The sequence below is a fragment of the Varanus komodoensis genome, unplaced genomic scaffold (assembly GCF_004798865.1).
Source record: "Varanus komodoensis strain SLA01 unplaced genomic scaffold, ASM479886v1 scaffold22, whole genome shotgun sequence".
Classification (NCBI taxonomy): Eukaryota; Metazoa; Chordata; class Lepidosauria; order Squamata; family Varanidae; genus Varanus; species Varanus komodoensis.
The window spans coordinates 17,633,365-17,648,866 of record NW_025335606.1 but is presented as its reverse complement, the minus strand read 5'-3'; the positions used below and the strand labels follow the sequence as shown (position 1 = coordinate 17,648,866).

At 50.0% G+C, this 15,502-nt stretch overlaps 1 protein-coding gene across 1 annotated transcript in view; it reads left to right on the top strand.

Annotated features, from left to right (window-relative positions):
• GRM6 (glutamate metabotropic receptor 6) overlaps nt 1-10,481 on the top strand; it is a 36,967-nt gene extending 26,486 nt beyond the window's left edge. The window contains exons 9-10 of the mRNA XM_044431285.1: nt 2,833-3,058; nt 10,426-10,481. Of these exons, the coding sequence (XP_044287220.1) occupies nt 2,833-3,058; nt 10,426-10,481 (282 nt within the window). The remainder of the gene's footprint in view (nt 1-2,832; nt 3,059-10,425) is intronic.
• Nucleotides 10,482-15,502: the final 5,021 nt, after the last annotated feature.

The window sequence follows — 15,502 nt, the reverse complement described above, 5'->3', positions numbered from 1 at the left end:
ACCCCTTCCCAGTACTGGCTGCCTTTCCAGCTTCTGTCCCATTTTTCCCTATTCAAAATGTTGACATGCCTCTCTAAGGCTTAGTTGTCAATAAGAGCAAGATGCTGGTTCTTGGAGTATTTCGATCCTGCTTTTTTTCCCCTTCACTCCCATTCATGATGGAAAGCAGTCCCTGAAGGGGTTTCCAAAATGGAACCAGGCCGAAAGAGCTCCTCCTCTTGAATGTGTTGATTTACTCTAGTACAAGCATATGGGAACCACGGGGCACAGGTGTGAGGGGGCCAAACCTTCCCCACTCTTTTCTTATGAAGTCCCCCTGCCCCGCAAAAGGTGGCAGCACGTCTAAAGGGAAATGGCTGAACACACAGCTCTGTGTGCAGCAAGCATGACACAGACTAGGTCCCAGAAGCTTCCTCTAAAGAAAGGCCTTAGGTTTAAATGTAGCACTTAGATTAGCCCAGAGACCTCACTTTACAACTATTGAGATGCAGCTGCAGAAAGCTGCCTGTGTAAATGCCAGGGAGAAACCTCTGAAACCTTTCTCCTTCGTCCGGAGGGAAATGCTGTTCTCCCCTCAGGGAAAACATCACAGGGCCCCATAACACTTGCTTGGTCTGTGGGAAAGCTGTTTGGATGACTTGAGCCTGAGCTTTGTGGGAGACAAGGCCTTTCTTCACCTCTCTAGCCCTCTCAGAACACACAGAAATCCTCTGCCTCAGGGAATTTCTTTGAATGTGCTCTTGTAGTAGCTTTGATGTCCAGCCAAGCCAAAGTATCTCTTCCCAAGGCACCCAAAATCCCCCTGCCTGGCCCCCACCCTTACCAGCAAGGGGTATGAAAGCTTGAGGGTTAAAGAAAAAGGGTGGAAGGACTTTGCAGAGCATATTTAGGCAACGAAGGAAGAAGGGAAAAAGTTAAGCAGCTCACCTTGCATCACCTTCAGTCCCTGTGCTACTTTTTAATTAAGGAGGAAGTAACACATCAGATTATCCTTGCGGTGTCCCCAGGATCCTGTCTAATTTGGTTCTAGCAATACAGGAAGGCAGAAGCCCATTATGTGTAAGCTTCTTGTGGGGCTGCACCGCTTTATTTGGGGTTAATGTGAATGGGAGCCTCACACATCTGGAGAGCACCAGGCATGGAAAGACTGACCTAGTGCAGAGCTTTATGATGATAATTTTGTACCTGTAGGGATTTTCTTTTATGTGGGGGAGTATCTAAAAATCTGGAGCTCCCTATCTGAAACGGTGAAGTCTAGCAACAGACATGACACGTGGGGCTGCTGCTCATCAGTTTTAGTATCAGAGAAAGGTTGGATTGCAATGAACCACTGAGGAGATGGCTGATGAAAGAGGTCCCTTTGGGTGCACTCTGATGATTCATTGTCAGCATACTAGCACGTCCCTGTCCCACGAATGTGCTCTGCACATTTCAAAGGCATTTTTCAAAAAGATGGAGCTGATTTTGGGCATGTTGAGGCAGATTTGTCAGTTGGTGCTTGCCTAGGGAGAATAGCAGGTGCCCCAAGGGAAGTGTTTGCTCAGCAAACCCCATCGTGTGTTCTGGAGGGCAACCAAGCATTGCTACCGGCTACAGGAAGTGCTCCAGAGTAACAGCCGGGATCTTTCTTGGTTGTTTCCTTTTGGTGCTGAGGGCTACTGTGAAACTGCCTAAAAGCTGTGCCTTAAAGAAATTAAGAGGCGCCACGCTGTATTATTCTTCCTTAACCTGCTATCCTCCTGATGTCTTGAGTTACAACTCCCATCACCCCCAACCAGCATGGTCTCTGGCCACACTGGCTGGGGATAATGGGAGTGGTAGTCTAGCCCATCTGGTCTCATGGGGGTCCCTTTAGATAGACCCCTGTCTATCTTTCTGTCTTTTCTCTGGGATTAGGCATGTGCCAACAACTTTTACCTTTTGGCACATGTTGGGATCCATCTATCCATGCAAGCACTTATGAATCTGTAGATACCATCCATTCTGTGTATTAGGTTTTATTTTAAAATTTTCATGATTTTGTATATACTGCTTTCAAATCTGTAGATGTAAGCAGTTTATAAATATGCATCGATAAGAGGCAGGATGGGGTTCAAATGCAGCATCCTGCATTTCCTGCCTCTGGCTGGCAGTAGAGCTTACCCTTGGGTTTTGTCCAGCTTTGTACCTCTCTTATTTTCATGCAGCCTCCTCCAACTTGGTGTCTTTCCAGTGCTGTGGACTTCAACTCCCATCAGCCCCAGCTAACATGGCTAATGTCAGGAATTCTGGGAATTGTGGCCCAAACTGTCTGCAAGACACCAGGTTAGGAATGGCTGCATAAATATCAGAGTATTTCCTAATTCAGTATGCCAGAAATCCTGAGAGGCAGTATATAGCTGTGAAAGTGGGGTGTGGGGAAAGTGGATATGTCAGGATAACTGTGATTAATTAAACACAGCCTTCCTTGCACGATTGTCTTGGACTCCCTCAGCATTTGGATACTCAGCAGAATCAAGCTTGAAAGCTCTTCCCGGGACTGCCTGCCCTCAGGCTGCACATCTAACTCTTTCTCCTTGGAAACCCTCCCTGCTTTCTGATAAATAGCATCACAGGAGAGGTGGCAAGGCTGAACGCTTCTCCCTGACATGCTGGCTTTCTAGGTGCAGAGCTTTTGTAAAGACAGGGAAGCACTCAAAAAACTGCTGTCCCCCATCTGCAGCCTGAAATGATACAGGCCAGAAATGAGCTTTACCCCCTGACCCTGTGGATTATATAAACTGGTCCCAGTCAGGTAGACAGAGCTAACGCCTCCTGCTTTTGCAGCTATCATCCCATATCCTCCCTCCCTAGATCTACATTCAGACTACGACACTGACCATCTCCATGAGCCTGAGCGCCTCCGTTTCCCTCGGCATGCTCTATGTGCCCAAGGTCTACGTCATCATCTTCCACCCAGAGCAGAACGTGCAAAAGCGCAAGCGCAGTTTCAAAGCAGCAGCCACGGCAGTCAACGCCTCCGCCAGACTCTCACAGAAAAGTGCCCAGAACGGCGAGAGCAAAGATGAGAAGCCGGACAGTAAGTAGCCAGAAAGTAGGTATCGAGGTTTTATTTGATCTTTGATGACCCCACCCGATGTGCCTCCGACTGACCTCTGCCTGCCCTGTAAGTACCACACCCACCCTCCATCCTTCCTGCTGCACCCCTGGACATCCCCGTGACTTTCCTCATCACCTTTGGCCTTATGAGAACTTTCGACAGGATAGAAGCATCTCAGTGCACAGTCCTACGCACATGTGGACAGGACAAAAAGCCCTATTACCCCCCGCTTTCTCTGGCCAGTTTGTGTCCCAACATTTTATTTATTTAGTTTAAACTTTTATATACCATCCACTACCAAGGTCTCAGAATGGTCTTATAATATGGTCTGTCCGCAGACTCTCTTCCCTGAGACACAGAGGTTTGATTGTTTGTTTGTTTGTTTTGTTTGTTTGTGCTGTGCTTTGTTTTTCTTCCAATTTAAATTTAAGTTTATTTTATCCCTGTGTGTGTGTGCGAGTGGGTTTTTGTCTGGGAGAACTGGGCGAGTGAGAGGAACTGCAGGACAGACAAGGCAGGGGACCAAGGTAAGGTCTTGGAAGGGATACTGATGGCAGACCAGGAGATGGCCTTGGTGGGAGTCACGGGGTTGCTGTCCGCTGCGAGAGCTGCGACATGTTCACCCTTCTCCCCCAGGAGAGGCAGGGATACACTTGCCCTTGGTGCAAGATGGTGACCCTGCTAGAAGAGGAGGTGAGGTGCCTGAGGGCTGAGAGAGCACTCCAGGCCCCTCCGGAGCAGCCCCCCTCTGGACAGAGGGTTGAGGGAGAGGCCGTGAGAGGAGCAGCTGTGGAGACATGGAGGTATGTCACCCACAGGAGGAGGAGGCCAGCACAGCTTCCTCCTTCTCCTGGCACCAATCTGGAGCTGGGAAACAGGTTGTCTCCACTTGGGGAGGCTGGGGCTATTGAGGCCTTGGGGAACCAGCAGGACCCCCAGCCTGGGACGTCAGGCGACAAGGGGGCCACTGCAGGAGAGGCGAGGGCCAGGGCACGGCCACCCACCAGCACCGGGAAGGTACAGCAGTGGGTGATTGTTGTTGGGGACTCCCTGCTGAGGGGCACTGAGGCAGCAGTGTGCCGCCCCAACCTGGAGGCAAGGGAGGTTTGCTGCCTGCCGGGCGCACGCATCTGGCATGTGATGGACAGAGTGGAGCGTCTTGTTCGCTCCGGGGGTCACCAGCCGCTCCTGGTGATCCATGTGGGCACAAACAATGTGGCCAGGCAGGGTGTGGTTGGGACCACCAGGGACTTTGAGGCCTTGGGGAAGAAACTCAGGGAGCTGAAGGCCCAAGTGGCCTTCTCGTCAATCTTACTGGTCTGGGGATTTGGGCCGGGAAGGGACAGGAGGGCCTCCGAGGTGAACGACTGGCTTAGGGGGTGGTGCCAGAAGGAACGCTTCGGGTTCCTCGACCACGGCACTCGTTTTCTTGCAAATGGACTTCTGGCAAGGGACAGGTTACACCTCACGAGGATGGGGAAAAGGTCCTTTGGAGATGCTCTAGCGAGCTTCGTCCGGAAGACTTTAAACTGAGCCGGGAGGGGGGTGGGTTCAGGCCCCCCAGTAATGTGTCTGCACTGGACAAGTGTCAGGGCTCTGGGAGCAGGGTTTTAATGATACTGCAGGGACTGACAGGACTCCTACAGAGAGGGGCCAGGTATCAGGGAGGATGGGAGGAAGGAGGAGGCTGGGAACTCCAAGGAAAGGAAGTGGTGGGAAGGAGTTGAGGTGCATGTACACCAATGCTAGGAGCATGGGTAATAAGCAGGAAGAGCTTGAAGCTCGCCTGGGAATAGGAGAGTATGATCTGGTGGGAATCACAGAAACTTGGTGGGATGAAAGGCAAGTCTGGAATGTGAACATAGAAGGGTATCACCTTTTTAGAAAGGACAGGAAGGGAAAGAGAGGTGGGGGCGTGGCTTTATACGTCAGGGAAGGGATGCAGTGAGATAGGATGCAGCACAGATGGGGATTCAGTAGAGGCAGTCTGGGTGAAACTTAGGGGTTTTGACAGGGAAAGAGAACCTGACAGTGGGGGTATGTTATCACCCTCCAGGTCAACTTTAGACCCTGAATGATGTCCTGACAGGCCAGATTCTAAGGATATCTTGGGGAAGAGACACAGTAATTATGGGAGATTTCAGTCTCCCAGATATTACTTGGGAGGCTCACTCGGCAGTAACAGCCAGGTCATGTCGCTTCCTAGAAGCTATAGAGGGAGGGTTTTTCACACAGAGGGTCCGAGAGGCGGCGAGGGGTGGGGGACATCCTTGACTTGGTCTTGACCAGTAGGGAGGAGCTGATAGATGAAGTACAGATTAGGGGAGCTCTGGATGCGAGTGATCACTCCATCCTTTGCTTTGAGATCAGGGGACTGGGGATGTGCAGCAGGTCAAGCACTAGAAGCTGGGACTTCAAGAGGGCCAACTTTGGCCAACTGAAGACCAGACTGGGGAAAGTCTCCTGAGATAGGTTACTGGAATGTAAGCAAGTTGAGGAGGGGTGGATAGCACTCAAAAGGGAGGTTTTGGAGGCGCAAGCCTTGACGATACCTCTAGTCAGTAAGGTGGGGAGGTGGAGGAGAGTGCCGCCATGGATGCAAAAGGAGGTGGTTAGAGGGATTAGACGAAAGAGGAACCTCCACAGGAAATGGGTACTGGGGGAAATAGACAAAAGGGTATACCGGGAGGAGGAGGCCCGTTGCAGAAGGATTCTTTGCAATGCTAAGATTGATTACGAGCTGAGACCTGCCAAGAATATCAAGAGCAACAAAAAGGACTTCTTTCAGCATGTAAATAGGAAGAGGAAGGAGAGACAAGTGGTGGGACCACTAAACAATGAGGAAGGAGATCCAGTGACTGATATGAGGGAACAGGCACAGATGCTAAATGACTATTTTGCCTCTGTGTTCTCCCCAAAGCAGGACGGGAGATATCCGCATAGGAGATAGATGAGGCTGGGGACTTAGGGGCACAGATCAGAGTCACCCCCCTTGAAGTCGAGGGGCTCCTCAGGGCATTGGGCATTATAAAGGCGCCAGGCCCTGATGGGTTACACCCGAGAGTGCTTAGAGAGTTGGCAGGGGTTCTCTCATGCCCGCTGGCCTCCATTTTTGAGACCTCGTGGAGAACGGGTGACTGGTTCATGAGTCAGGTTAGGTGACAAGTGGCTGGAGAGCAGCACTTGTGAAAGGGACCTCGGGGTACTGGCTGACTGCAGGCTAAACATGAGTCAGCAGTGTGATGCGGTGGTCAAGAGGGCAAACGCCACCCTTGGTTGCATAGCCAGAAGTGTGGCTTTTAGATCGAGAGAGGTATTACTACCACTCTACACGACTCTGATGTGCCCGCAACTGGAGTATTGTGCTCAGTTCTGGGCCCCTTGTTACAGGAAGGATATAGCCAGGTTAGAGTCAGTGCAGCACAGGGCCACAAGGTTGGTGGCCGGTTTGCAGGGAATGCTGTATGAGGTGAGACTGAGGGAACTGGGTCTCTTCAGCCTGGAGAAGAGGAGATTCAGGGGGGATGTGTTGGCGACATACAGGTATGTGAGGGGATGTCACATGGAGGTGGGTAGAGACCTGTTCTCCCCTGCAGAGGAAGGCAGGACGCGCTGCAACGGAACAAAGCTCAGGGAGCCAAGGTTCCATTTGGTTGCCAGGAAGCACTTCCTGACAGTCAGGACCCCGAGGGTGTGGAATGGGCTTCCAGGAGAGGTCGTTGAGGCCCCATCGGTGCGGGTGTTCAAGGATAGGCTGGACATCCACATGGTGGGCATGTCGTGAGCGGAGCCGGCTAGTGCTGGAGGTCAGACTAGATGGCCCGGGAGACCCCTTCTAACTCTCTCTGTTTCTATGTTTCTAAAACAAAGTGAAGCACAGCATCCAAATTGATTTTCTATAGAATAAAACCCCACATTAAAATCAGACTCAAACCTTAAAATAATGGGAAAATAAAAAGGTTTTAGCCTGGCCCAAAAGGAATAAAATGTCAGCGCCAGGTGAACCTCTCTGGGGAGCATATTCCATAGCCGGGGTGCCACCACAGAGAAGGCTACCTTCTCTAGGTAGCCACCCTCCTTGCCTTGGCATCACATGGGACTCTCCTGTAGTTCTCTGCTGAGTTTTTCTGCATTCCTCCCAGAAACAGATGCACAGCCTTGTCCCTTTTGACCTCCAACCAGTCTCCCCTACTGGGATCCCTCTGGTCTGTTAGGCAGGGTGAGAAAAGTGTTCCCAGGACAATTCTAGTTGATTCGCTTTTTCATTCCCTGGACTGGCCAATGCCAGAGCTGGGTCTTACGGGCACAGCAGTAAAAAACCCTGGCAAGCAGAAATCATGATGCCACAGGTTCGACTGTATATTGAAAGGAAGTACCACAGACCACTGCCTTCTGGGGAGGAAGCAGCCGTCCATGCTTAAGGAGCCAGGGGCATTCTGGTAAGATTCACCACTCACTGGCGCTGCCCTTATGAGCAGCTCTGCACGTGCAGCACTTATGGGTCATGCTGGTTTTGATCCACAAAATGGAAGTAATCACTTATGTGACCCTGACTTCAAAAAGCATAAATGGATGGTATATCAAGGGACACTCAGCAGTAACTTTGTCCCTAGACAGAGCTTAATTTGGCCAAGAATCAGGTGGAAAGCAGGCCCCAGATCATATGAAATGAGGAGGAGGAGGAGGAGGAGAAGGAGGAAGATGCCTCTGGGTTCATGCACAGAGCTTTTCTATCTCTGCTGAAAAGCTCCAGGAAGCCTGGATGTGCCTGAGCTTCAGAGACAAAGAATTTCAGGTCAGAAAGTACACTGGGCAGGCAGGAAGCTTGGTCTGCACCCTTCTCTGGCTAAAGTCCCCTACTTAAGGGAACCTACTGGAAGCATCTCTCCTGGGCGCTAGCTAAGGGGATGCTCTTTGCTCTACCTGGTTCTCTGCAGCTGTGAGCAGCCTGGAGATCCAGCACACGCTGGCCTTCTAGGAGAAAGTGGCTGGGGGCGGGGGGTGGGCAGTCACAGCACTGGACTATTAATAGCCACCCCCGGTGGGCAAGGAGGCCCCAGAGCAGATGGTGAGGGCTCCAGTGCCCGGTGCTGCTGTCACAGCCAAGAGCACATGCCTGACTTAGCAAGATGCAGCAGGGACCGTTTCTCCTCATGTGATCTCTCTCGCTCAGCCCCAGTGGCTCCCACCCCACTTTTCCCCACATAACAATGACCGTGCCTTTGAAATGCCTGGAATAGGTGCCTCCACCACCACTGTCCTAGTCCTGTGCCCACCGACACCACTGGAGTGTTCGGGTCCCCACTTTGCTGACGAATGGCAAAAATCCAACTTCCTTCATTATTCATTGACTGCAATTATATCTGGCCCATTTGTAGGGACACAGAAATTCCTGTGCCACATTATTGCATCAAGGTACATCTTGTCCAGAATCTGTTCTCAAAAGCAGCCAGCCAGGAGTCCTTGCAAAGGGGGATATGAAGGGGAAGGCTTCCCCGTTAATTGTCCCCAAGGCTTGGTGTTCAGGGGTATCCCACTTTTGAACAGAAGTTCTATTTGTTTATGACTTAGCTAATGAGTATATTTCTATACCATCTTTACTTAGCTGCTACTCAGTCCCCTGCTTGGCCCCATGCTCTAATTGTGTGGGTAAGGGTGGCAGTGGTGGGAAACTGTCTATCCACTTGGCCCATTGTATGCATCATCTCATGGATCTCTACCGTATTTCCTGCCCTTGCCCAAGGACACCCCTTCATGCCACCCAACAAATCAGCTCACTAGATCCCAGTCATCAGCCAGGGGAAACTGAAGGACTTTTGCCCCACAGGCACTATTTATTTATTTGCAGCATTTCTTTGCTGCTTCATAACACCACTCCCTGGGCAGCATGATGTAAAAACAGTTCAAATCCCAAGTAAGCATACAATCAGCAACAGCATAGACAGCAAGGCACGGACATGGCAGCAGCTCCACACACTGGCTGGTTGACAGAAAGGAGGCCAGGAATCCCCATGCTTCTTGAACCTAGGGAGCTGCCCCCCAGCTTGTCTACTGGCACTAAGATCTTTGAGCTAAAACAGGCTGGTCTCCTTGTAACTCTGGCCTAGGCCCTGCCCATTTTGCCATTTGCCTGCCTGCCCACCCACTGCTGGGAAGCAGTCCAAGAGTTTCTCTGGAATGGGATTCGGCCCTTGGGCTAAAAGAGTTGGACAACCCGGATGCCTTTGAAGCCTCCGTGTCTAGATGCCATGCCCCATGAAACTTCTGTGTAATTTTGGCAAGCCTAGAGCAGCCATGGGTCTTTCTTTTCGAAGGACATGGGTTTAAAGACAAGGATGCACATTGGTGTTCAATGTGGATAAGTGCAAGGTTAGGGGGCATAGGAATGGGTGCCATAAGTGCAGGTTAGGGAACAAGTGGCTGGAGAGCAGCACTTGTGAAAGGGATCTTGGGGTACTGGTTGACTGCAGGCTAAACATGAGTCAGCAGTGTGATGTGGTAGTCAAGATGGCGAATGCCTCCCTTGGTTGCATAGCCAGAAGTGTGGCTTCTAGATTGAGAGAGGTATTACTACCACTCTATACGACTCCGGTGTGTGCACAACTGGAGTATTGAGTTCAGTTCTGGGACCCTCATTACAAGAAGGATATAGTCAGGTTAGAGTCAGTGCAGCGTAGGGCCACAAGGTTGGTGGCTGGTTTGCAGGGGATGGGGTATGAAGCGAGACTGAGGGAACTGGGTCTCTTCAGCCTGGAGAAGAGGAGACTCAGAGGGGATCTGTTGGCGATATACAGGTACATGAGGGTGTGTCACACGGAGGTGGGTAGAGACCTGTTCTCCTCTTCAGGGGAAGGCAGGATGCACTCCAGTGGAGCCAAGCTCAAGGAACCAAAGTTCAATTTGGATACCAGGAAGTACTTCCTTACAGTTAGGACCCCAAGGGGATGGAATGGGCTTCCACTGGAAGTGGTTGAATCCCCATCAGTGAGGGTGTTCAAGAATAGGCTAGACATGCACATGGTAGGCATGTCATGAGCGGAGCCAGCTGGAGCCAGGGGTCAGACTAGATGGCCTGGGATGTCCCTTCTCACTCACTCTGTTTCTGTTTCTATAGATTCAAATCCCTCCCCCCTTTTTTTTACAGTGCTTAAGTGGTGAGCCTGTGACTGGATCCTCATGCTAGCAATGGTGTGCAAGCCACTAGATTGCTATTTGCCCCAAAACTGAATAGTGCCGCTCAACCCCACTGCTCCGCTGCACATCACTCCCTGGGCCCCAGTGTGACCCACCCGTCCTTCCATCTTCCCACCTCTCTTTAATACTTTCCCATTTTATGTCCTTTGCAGGCCTCCATAAGGTGATGTACATCAGTTACACAGAACTGACCATGGTACCCACATGACTGAAGAAGAGGAAAGCATAACCGTGGAGCTTGGGGAAGGGGAGGGAAGAAGGGGAAAGCTTCTTGGGGGGGGGGGGGGGCTCATGGGAAAGGTATGGGATGGGAAGATGCTGGGAAATAAACCTGTATTTTTACAGCACTATTCTATTTTTTTCCCATCTAGCTTTGGTTGCACATGCCTAGAAATCCATGGCCCTTGATTTTATTTGTATTTATAAGCCTTTTAGTGAAGGCTTATATATTATTTTATTTTGTAATTATTGATGGGGTAGTCCAGCTCCCATCACGTCTGGCTACTGGCCAGGCTGGCTGGGGCTCATGGGAACTGAAGTCCAGCCTCTGGAGGGCTACAGGACAGGATTCTTTTGACTCCAGCTCTGAAACAAGGGCTCCAGGGTATGTCTGTCTGCAGGCTCTGAAAGAGAAGTCATTTCAGCGGTGAAGTTCTTCAATGCTATATGGACGGGGTGGACAATTTGTGGCCCTCCTGGGGTTTTGGCCTACAAAGCCCATCAGCCCTAGCCAATGTGCCTAGTGATGCCAGACTGGAAACTTCAGGCCAGAACCTGAAGGGCACAGGATGTCCACTCCTGCGTGCACTAGGAAGAGGCGCACTGATAAGAACAGAGATCATTTATCCTCTTCTAAACTTGGCAATGCAGCTCAGTATTGGAGTAAACGAACAACTGCAGGTTAAGAGAGTAGGTAATCTGAATGCACTTGCAGAGGCTGGAGCAGAGGAGGACCAGGGCCCTTGAATGATTTCCTGCAAAAGAGAGCTGCTAGGGAGCCAGCTCCAAGTCGGATTTTTAGTGAGTGTCCTTTCTTCCTGCTCCTTGCATCTCCTAGATGAAGCTCTGGGCTACAGCAAGTGCCCTTAGGCTGCCTACAAGGATCAGTGACCTGGTTTTATGTATAACAGAAAAGCAAAAGAATACAAATGAATCAGACAACTTTGTCCTGTAGGTTGAGTTCTGTACACAGAGGGAAGAATGGAATTAACGCCTTGCTCAGAGCATTTCCTGAACCTCTGGGGCTGATTGACAAGGAAGTGAATCTGTCTATAACTGAGGCATCTGCAGATGACACAACATTGGATGGAGTACCTAATACCTTTGAAGACCACAGCAAAATTCAAAATTATCTTGGTAAGTTAGAAGGAGGAACTGGCCATTGTTAGCCTTGAGAAGGGGTAACCACATGAGGGGTTCACTTGTCAAGTACCAAAATGGTTGTCACACTTTTGCACTTTAGGGCTGCAACCTGTTCTCCGTCATCCAAGACTGAACATGAAATAATGGGCTTAAGCTACAGAAAAACAGCTTCAGGAGAAAGGCCCTAAGGGACAGAGCACCCAGACGGGGACCACACACCCAGAATGGTGATGGGCTCTCCATCACTGGAGGCATTCAGTAATAGTTGAGGTTGCTTAGTGAACCGGTTTGACTGCACATACACTGAAATATGGTTGCAAAAATAAGAGTTAAATCAGTTTATCATTTTGTTTTGAGAAGGCCAGCAAACTGTATAACTGCCCCCCTCTTGGCAGCCTCCCCCTCAACTTTTAGCCCCACAACTTTCCACGGGGCTGAAAAAATTTGCAGTTCAGGCCAATGTGGGCAAACTTGTAGGCTAAAAGATATGGAGGGCCACAAGTTGCATTTCCCTGTAGACCATTTCTCCGACTTGTGAGTCACAAGCCTTCTGTGCTCAACTGCTGAGCAACAGCCTGTGCTATGAACAAGACCCTGCTCCCTCCACCCGGTTCCTCTGATGCTTGCATCTGTCGGAGCTCTCCTGCTAATACAAGGCGGCCATCATTTCCTTCATCTGCACCCTGCTCCCTCTCTTGGCCTCAGGAAATACACAAGAGGCCCACTTGCAAAGAGCCCTTTTCTGTGAGACTCCAGGACCAGAGTGGAGAGATGCTTTCTGCACTGTGTGTCTTGCTTCCTGCCTGGACAGCCAGAGCTCGGCCCAGGCCCTGTGCCACTGATGTGCAGACTCTCCTGGACCCCTAAACCCCAGCACCCTCTCCTGTAAGGTGACCCTTTCCACCAAAAGGAATGGATACATTTGCACACAGGACAAGCACAAATTGCTTAATTGTGGGCATGAGGCAGAAGAGGACTCTTCAGAGAACTGGAAGCAGGAGATCGATAGAAAAAAGCAAAGCAATTGCAATAGCTTTCTGTAGGACTTCCTGTGCATTTAGGATTACCAGTTGACATGTAAAACTTCAGCACTTGCCTTTAGCAGGAAGTAGGGAACCTTGTGACTGTTGAGCAGCTGATGGGCTCCAACTCTGATAATCCTCAAATGCTTGGTCAGGCTGACCGATGAGAATTTGAATCCAACATCTGGTGGGCAACAGAATCCCCCAATATTACAACAGAATATAGAAAAGTCAGCAGTTGCTGCCTTTCAGGGCACAGAGAATGACATGCTAATGCCTACAACTTACACTACTGCTCAAGGCACGGGTACAAAATCTGGCTGCCAAGGCACAACCCTGCAACTGTCTGCTTTGGTTTTTCCTCAAAAAGTCAAATAGCTTTCATTGGTTTGGGGGGTGAGAAAGGGGCTTGCTTTGCTGAGGGGCACTGCTGACGTGGGTTGAGGCAACCTCTTGGGACTGGCCCAGTCTCCACAGCAGCAGCTTTCCTGATAAGCAGAGCCCATCTTGGAAGTGCAGAGGAAGCAGGGCCCCAACGAAAAGAGGAAGGAAAGGGCAAGAGCTGGGAGGGACATAACAAGGAGGAGGAGTCGTGGTCTCCTGGCTCCCCATTTCTTGGATGCTTCCCATGGTCTTTGTGTTGTTTATTCATCCCCCTGGCTCATCCCATTTCCACTCCGCACAACAGTCCCACCATCTCCCACCAAGCCCACTTTCACTTCAGACCGTAAAGCACTGGCATCACTTGTATATTCAGCTCTTTGAAGCACTAAATGCTTTCCTGGCTCCATTTAAAACTGCCCTATTCAATCTGATGCCTCACAGATGGTGCTGGCCCCGCAAGAGCCAGTGTGATGTAGTGGTTGCAGCCATGGGGCTGGGACTCAGGCGATCTGGGCTGTAGTCCCTGCTCAGCCATCTGGATGACTTTGGGCCAGTCACAGAATCTTAGCCCAGCCTACCTCACAGGGTGGTTGTTGAGATGATCACAGTGGGAGGAGGCAAGTTAGGTAAGCTGCCTTGAGTTCCTTGAAAGGAAAAATGGCAGAATATAAATACAATAAAACAGGGCACCAGGCTGGGAAATGCTGGATTAAAAGGTAATTGAATCTTGTGTTCTGGTTCACTAGTGATTAGGCAGAGACCCTTGGACATTTAACAAAGAGGCTATGGAGGAACACCAGTTTGTTTTGCTACACCTGGTACAGGGTGGGAATTCTGTTACCGTTCAAACTGTGTCAGACTCCAACTTCCATCATTCCCTATCACACAGCCATGGATGATGGGAGTCCTGAACCATCACCATCTGGCAGACCAAAGGTTCTCCTTCCCACTGAGTTCTCCTGCCTTTATGCATGGATGCTTTATCCAGCTGACATGGCCAATAGTCTCCTTCAAGTCCACCCCCCATGAGCATGGCATTCAATAAATAAAGATACACAGCAGTGGCAGTAAGCAAACAAGCTTTGTATGGGTAAATATTCTCTCAGAGGAATGTTTAGATTTCTAGGATAGCTCATATTCATTGCATGCAATGGGACAGAAAAACTGAATCCATGTTGACTATTATGGTTCTGTATGCAAAAGAGGCCTGTGCCCCTGCCCCATCGCTTCCCTTAAATGCTAAAGTTAGCTCTACAATGGACAGGCATGTTCCCAGAGAAAACATTGTCATTGTGAGCAAGCACAAAAGGATGGCTTGAAGAGCAGAATGTAGAAACCTCGCGGACATAAAAGCAGCTCGTAAGGATGCACTCTGGTTGCTAGAGAAAAGACTCAAAAATTAATGTCCTGGGCATGTTCCAGAAGGTAGTGGACAGAATCTTGAAAGTAAAGAGCCAGTATGCTTAGGTTCAAGGCAAGCCCCTAGTGGGGTTAAAGACAAGCATAACATTAATACACTTCAGGTTAACTTTGGCAAAAAAATATAAAAAAAGACAGAGAGCAACTCTGCAAAACAAGAAGTTATAGAGACGATATTCCTTCAATATACAATTCTTTACTTGCTTTATGGCCAAGCACCATACATAATGTGTTGAGAGCCAGTGTGGGTTGGCGGTGAGAGTGCTGGGCTAGGGACTTGGGAGATCCGGGTTCTAGTCCCCGCTTGACCACGAAGCTCACTGGGTGACCATGGGCCAGTCAGACTCTCAGCCCAACCTACCTCACAGGGTTCTGGTTGCAAGGATAAAATGGAACTATGCAAGCTTCCTTCCATTCCTCACAGGAGAAAGGTGGGGTAGAAATACAATGTAGTGGTAAAACATGCACCAGTAAAGAACACAAATTGCATCATCAGCCAAATTGCGCCCTGAAAAGAATTTTGCATGCATATGCAGTTACACGGATATGTGAATACCTTAAGGATGTGCAAATCCTGCCTTCCTTCCATCACAGATCTTAAGCAGGTGTACAGTGTTCCAGGGTGGTCCCCCGCTCAAGCAGGGACCAAGGCAGGACTTGCTTACCTTCAGTACAGTGACTATACCAGGTGCACGCAAGACTATATTCACCTTCTTGGCATTCTCTCCTTCCCAGCGTTCAGCATGTTTTTTTTCCCTCATGGTGTTTTATCCCATGATTTCCCCACCATCCTTCTTTGGCCCTAACCTTTTCCCCACACACTGTCCAGAACAGGACCATTCAGCTCACTAGTGCAAACATGCATCTTTCTCCCACTCCAAGCCGACTTCCCACCCCCACAATTTCCTGACCCATACCCCACCCTCCCCACTTATCCTAATCCTGCCAGCCTCTCCCAGCCCCTTCCCCTAAGCTGCTCAGGGGCTGATTTTTCTGAATGAATGCTGCCTGCTTTTGAGCTGTTCTTCAATATTGCAGCAAG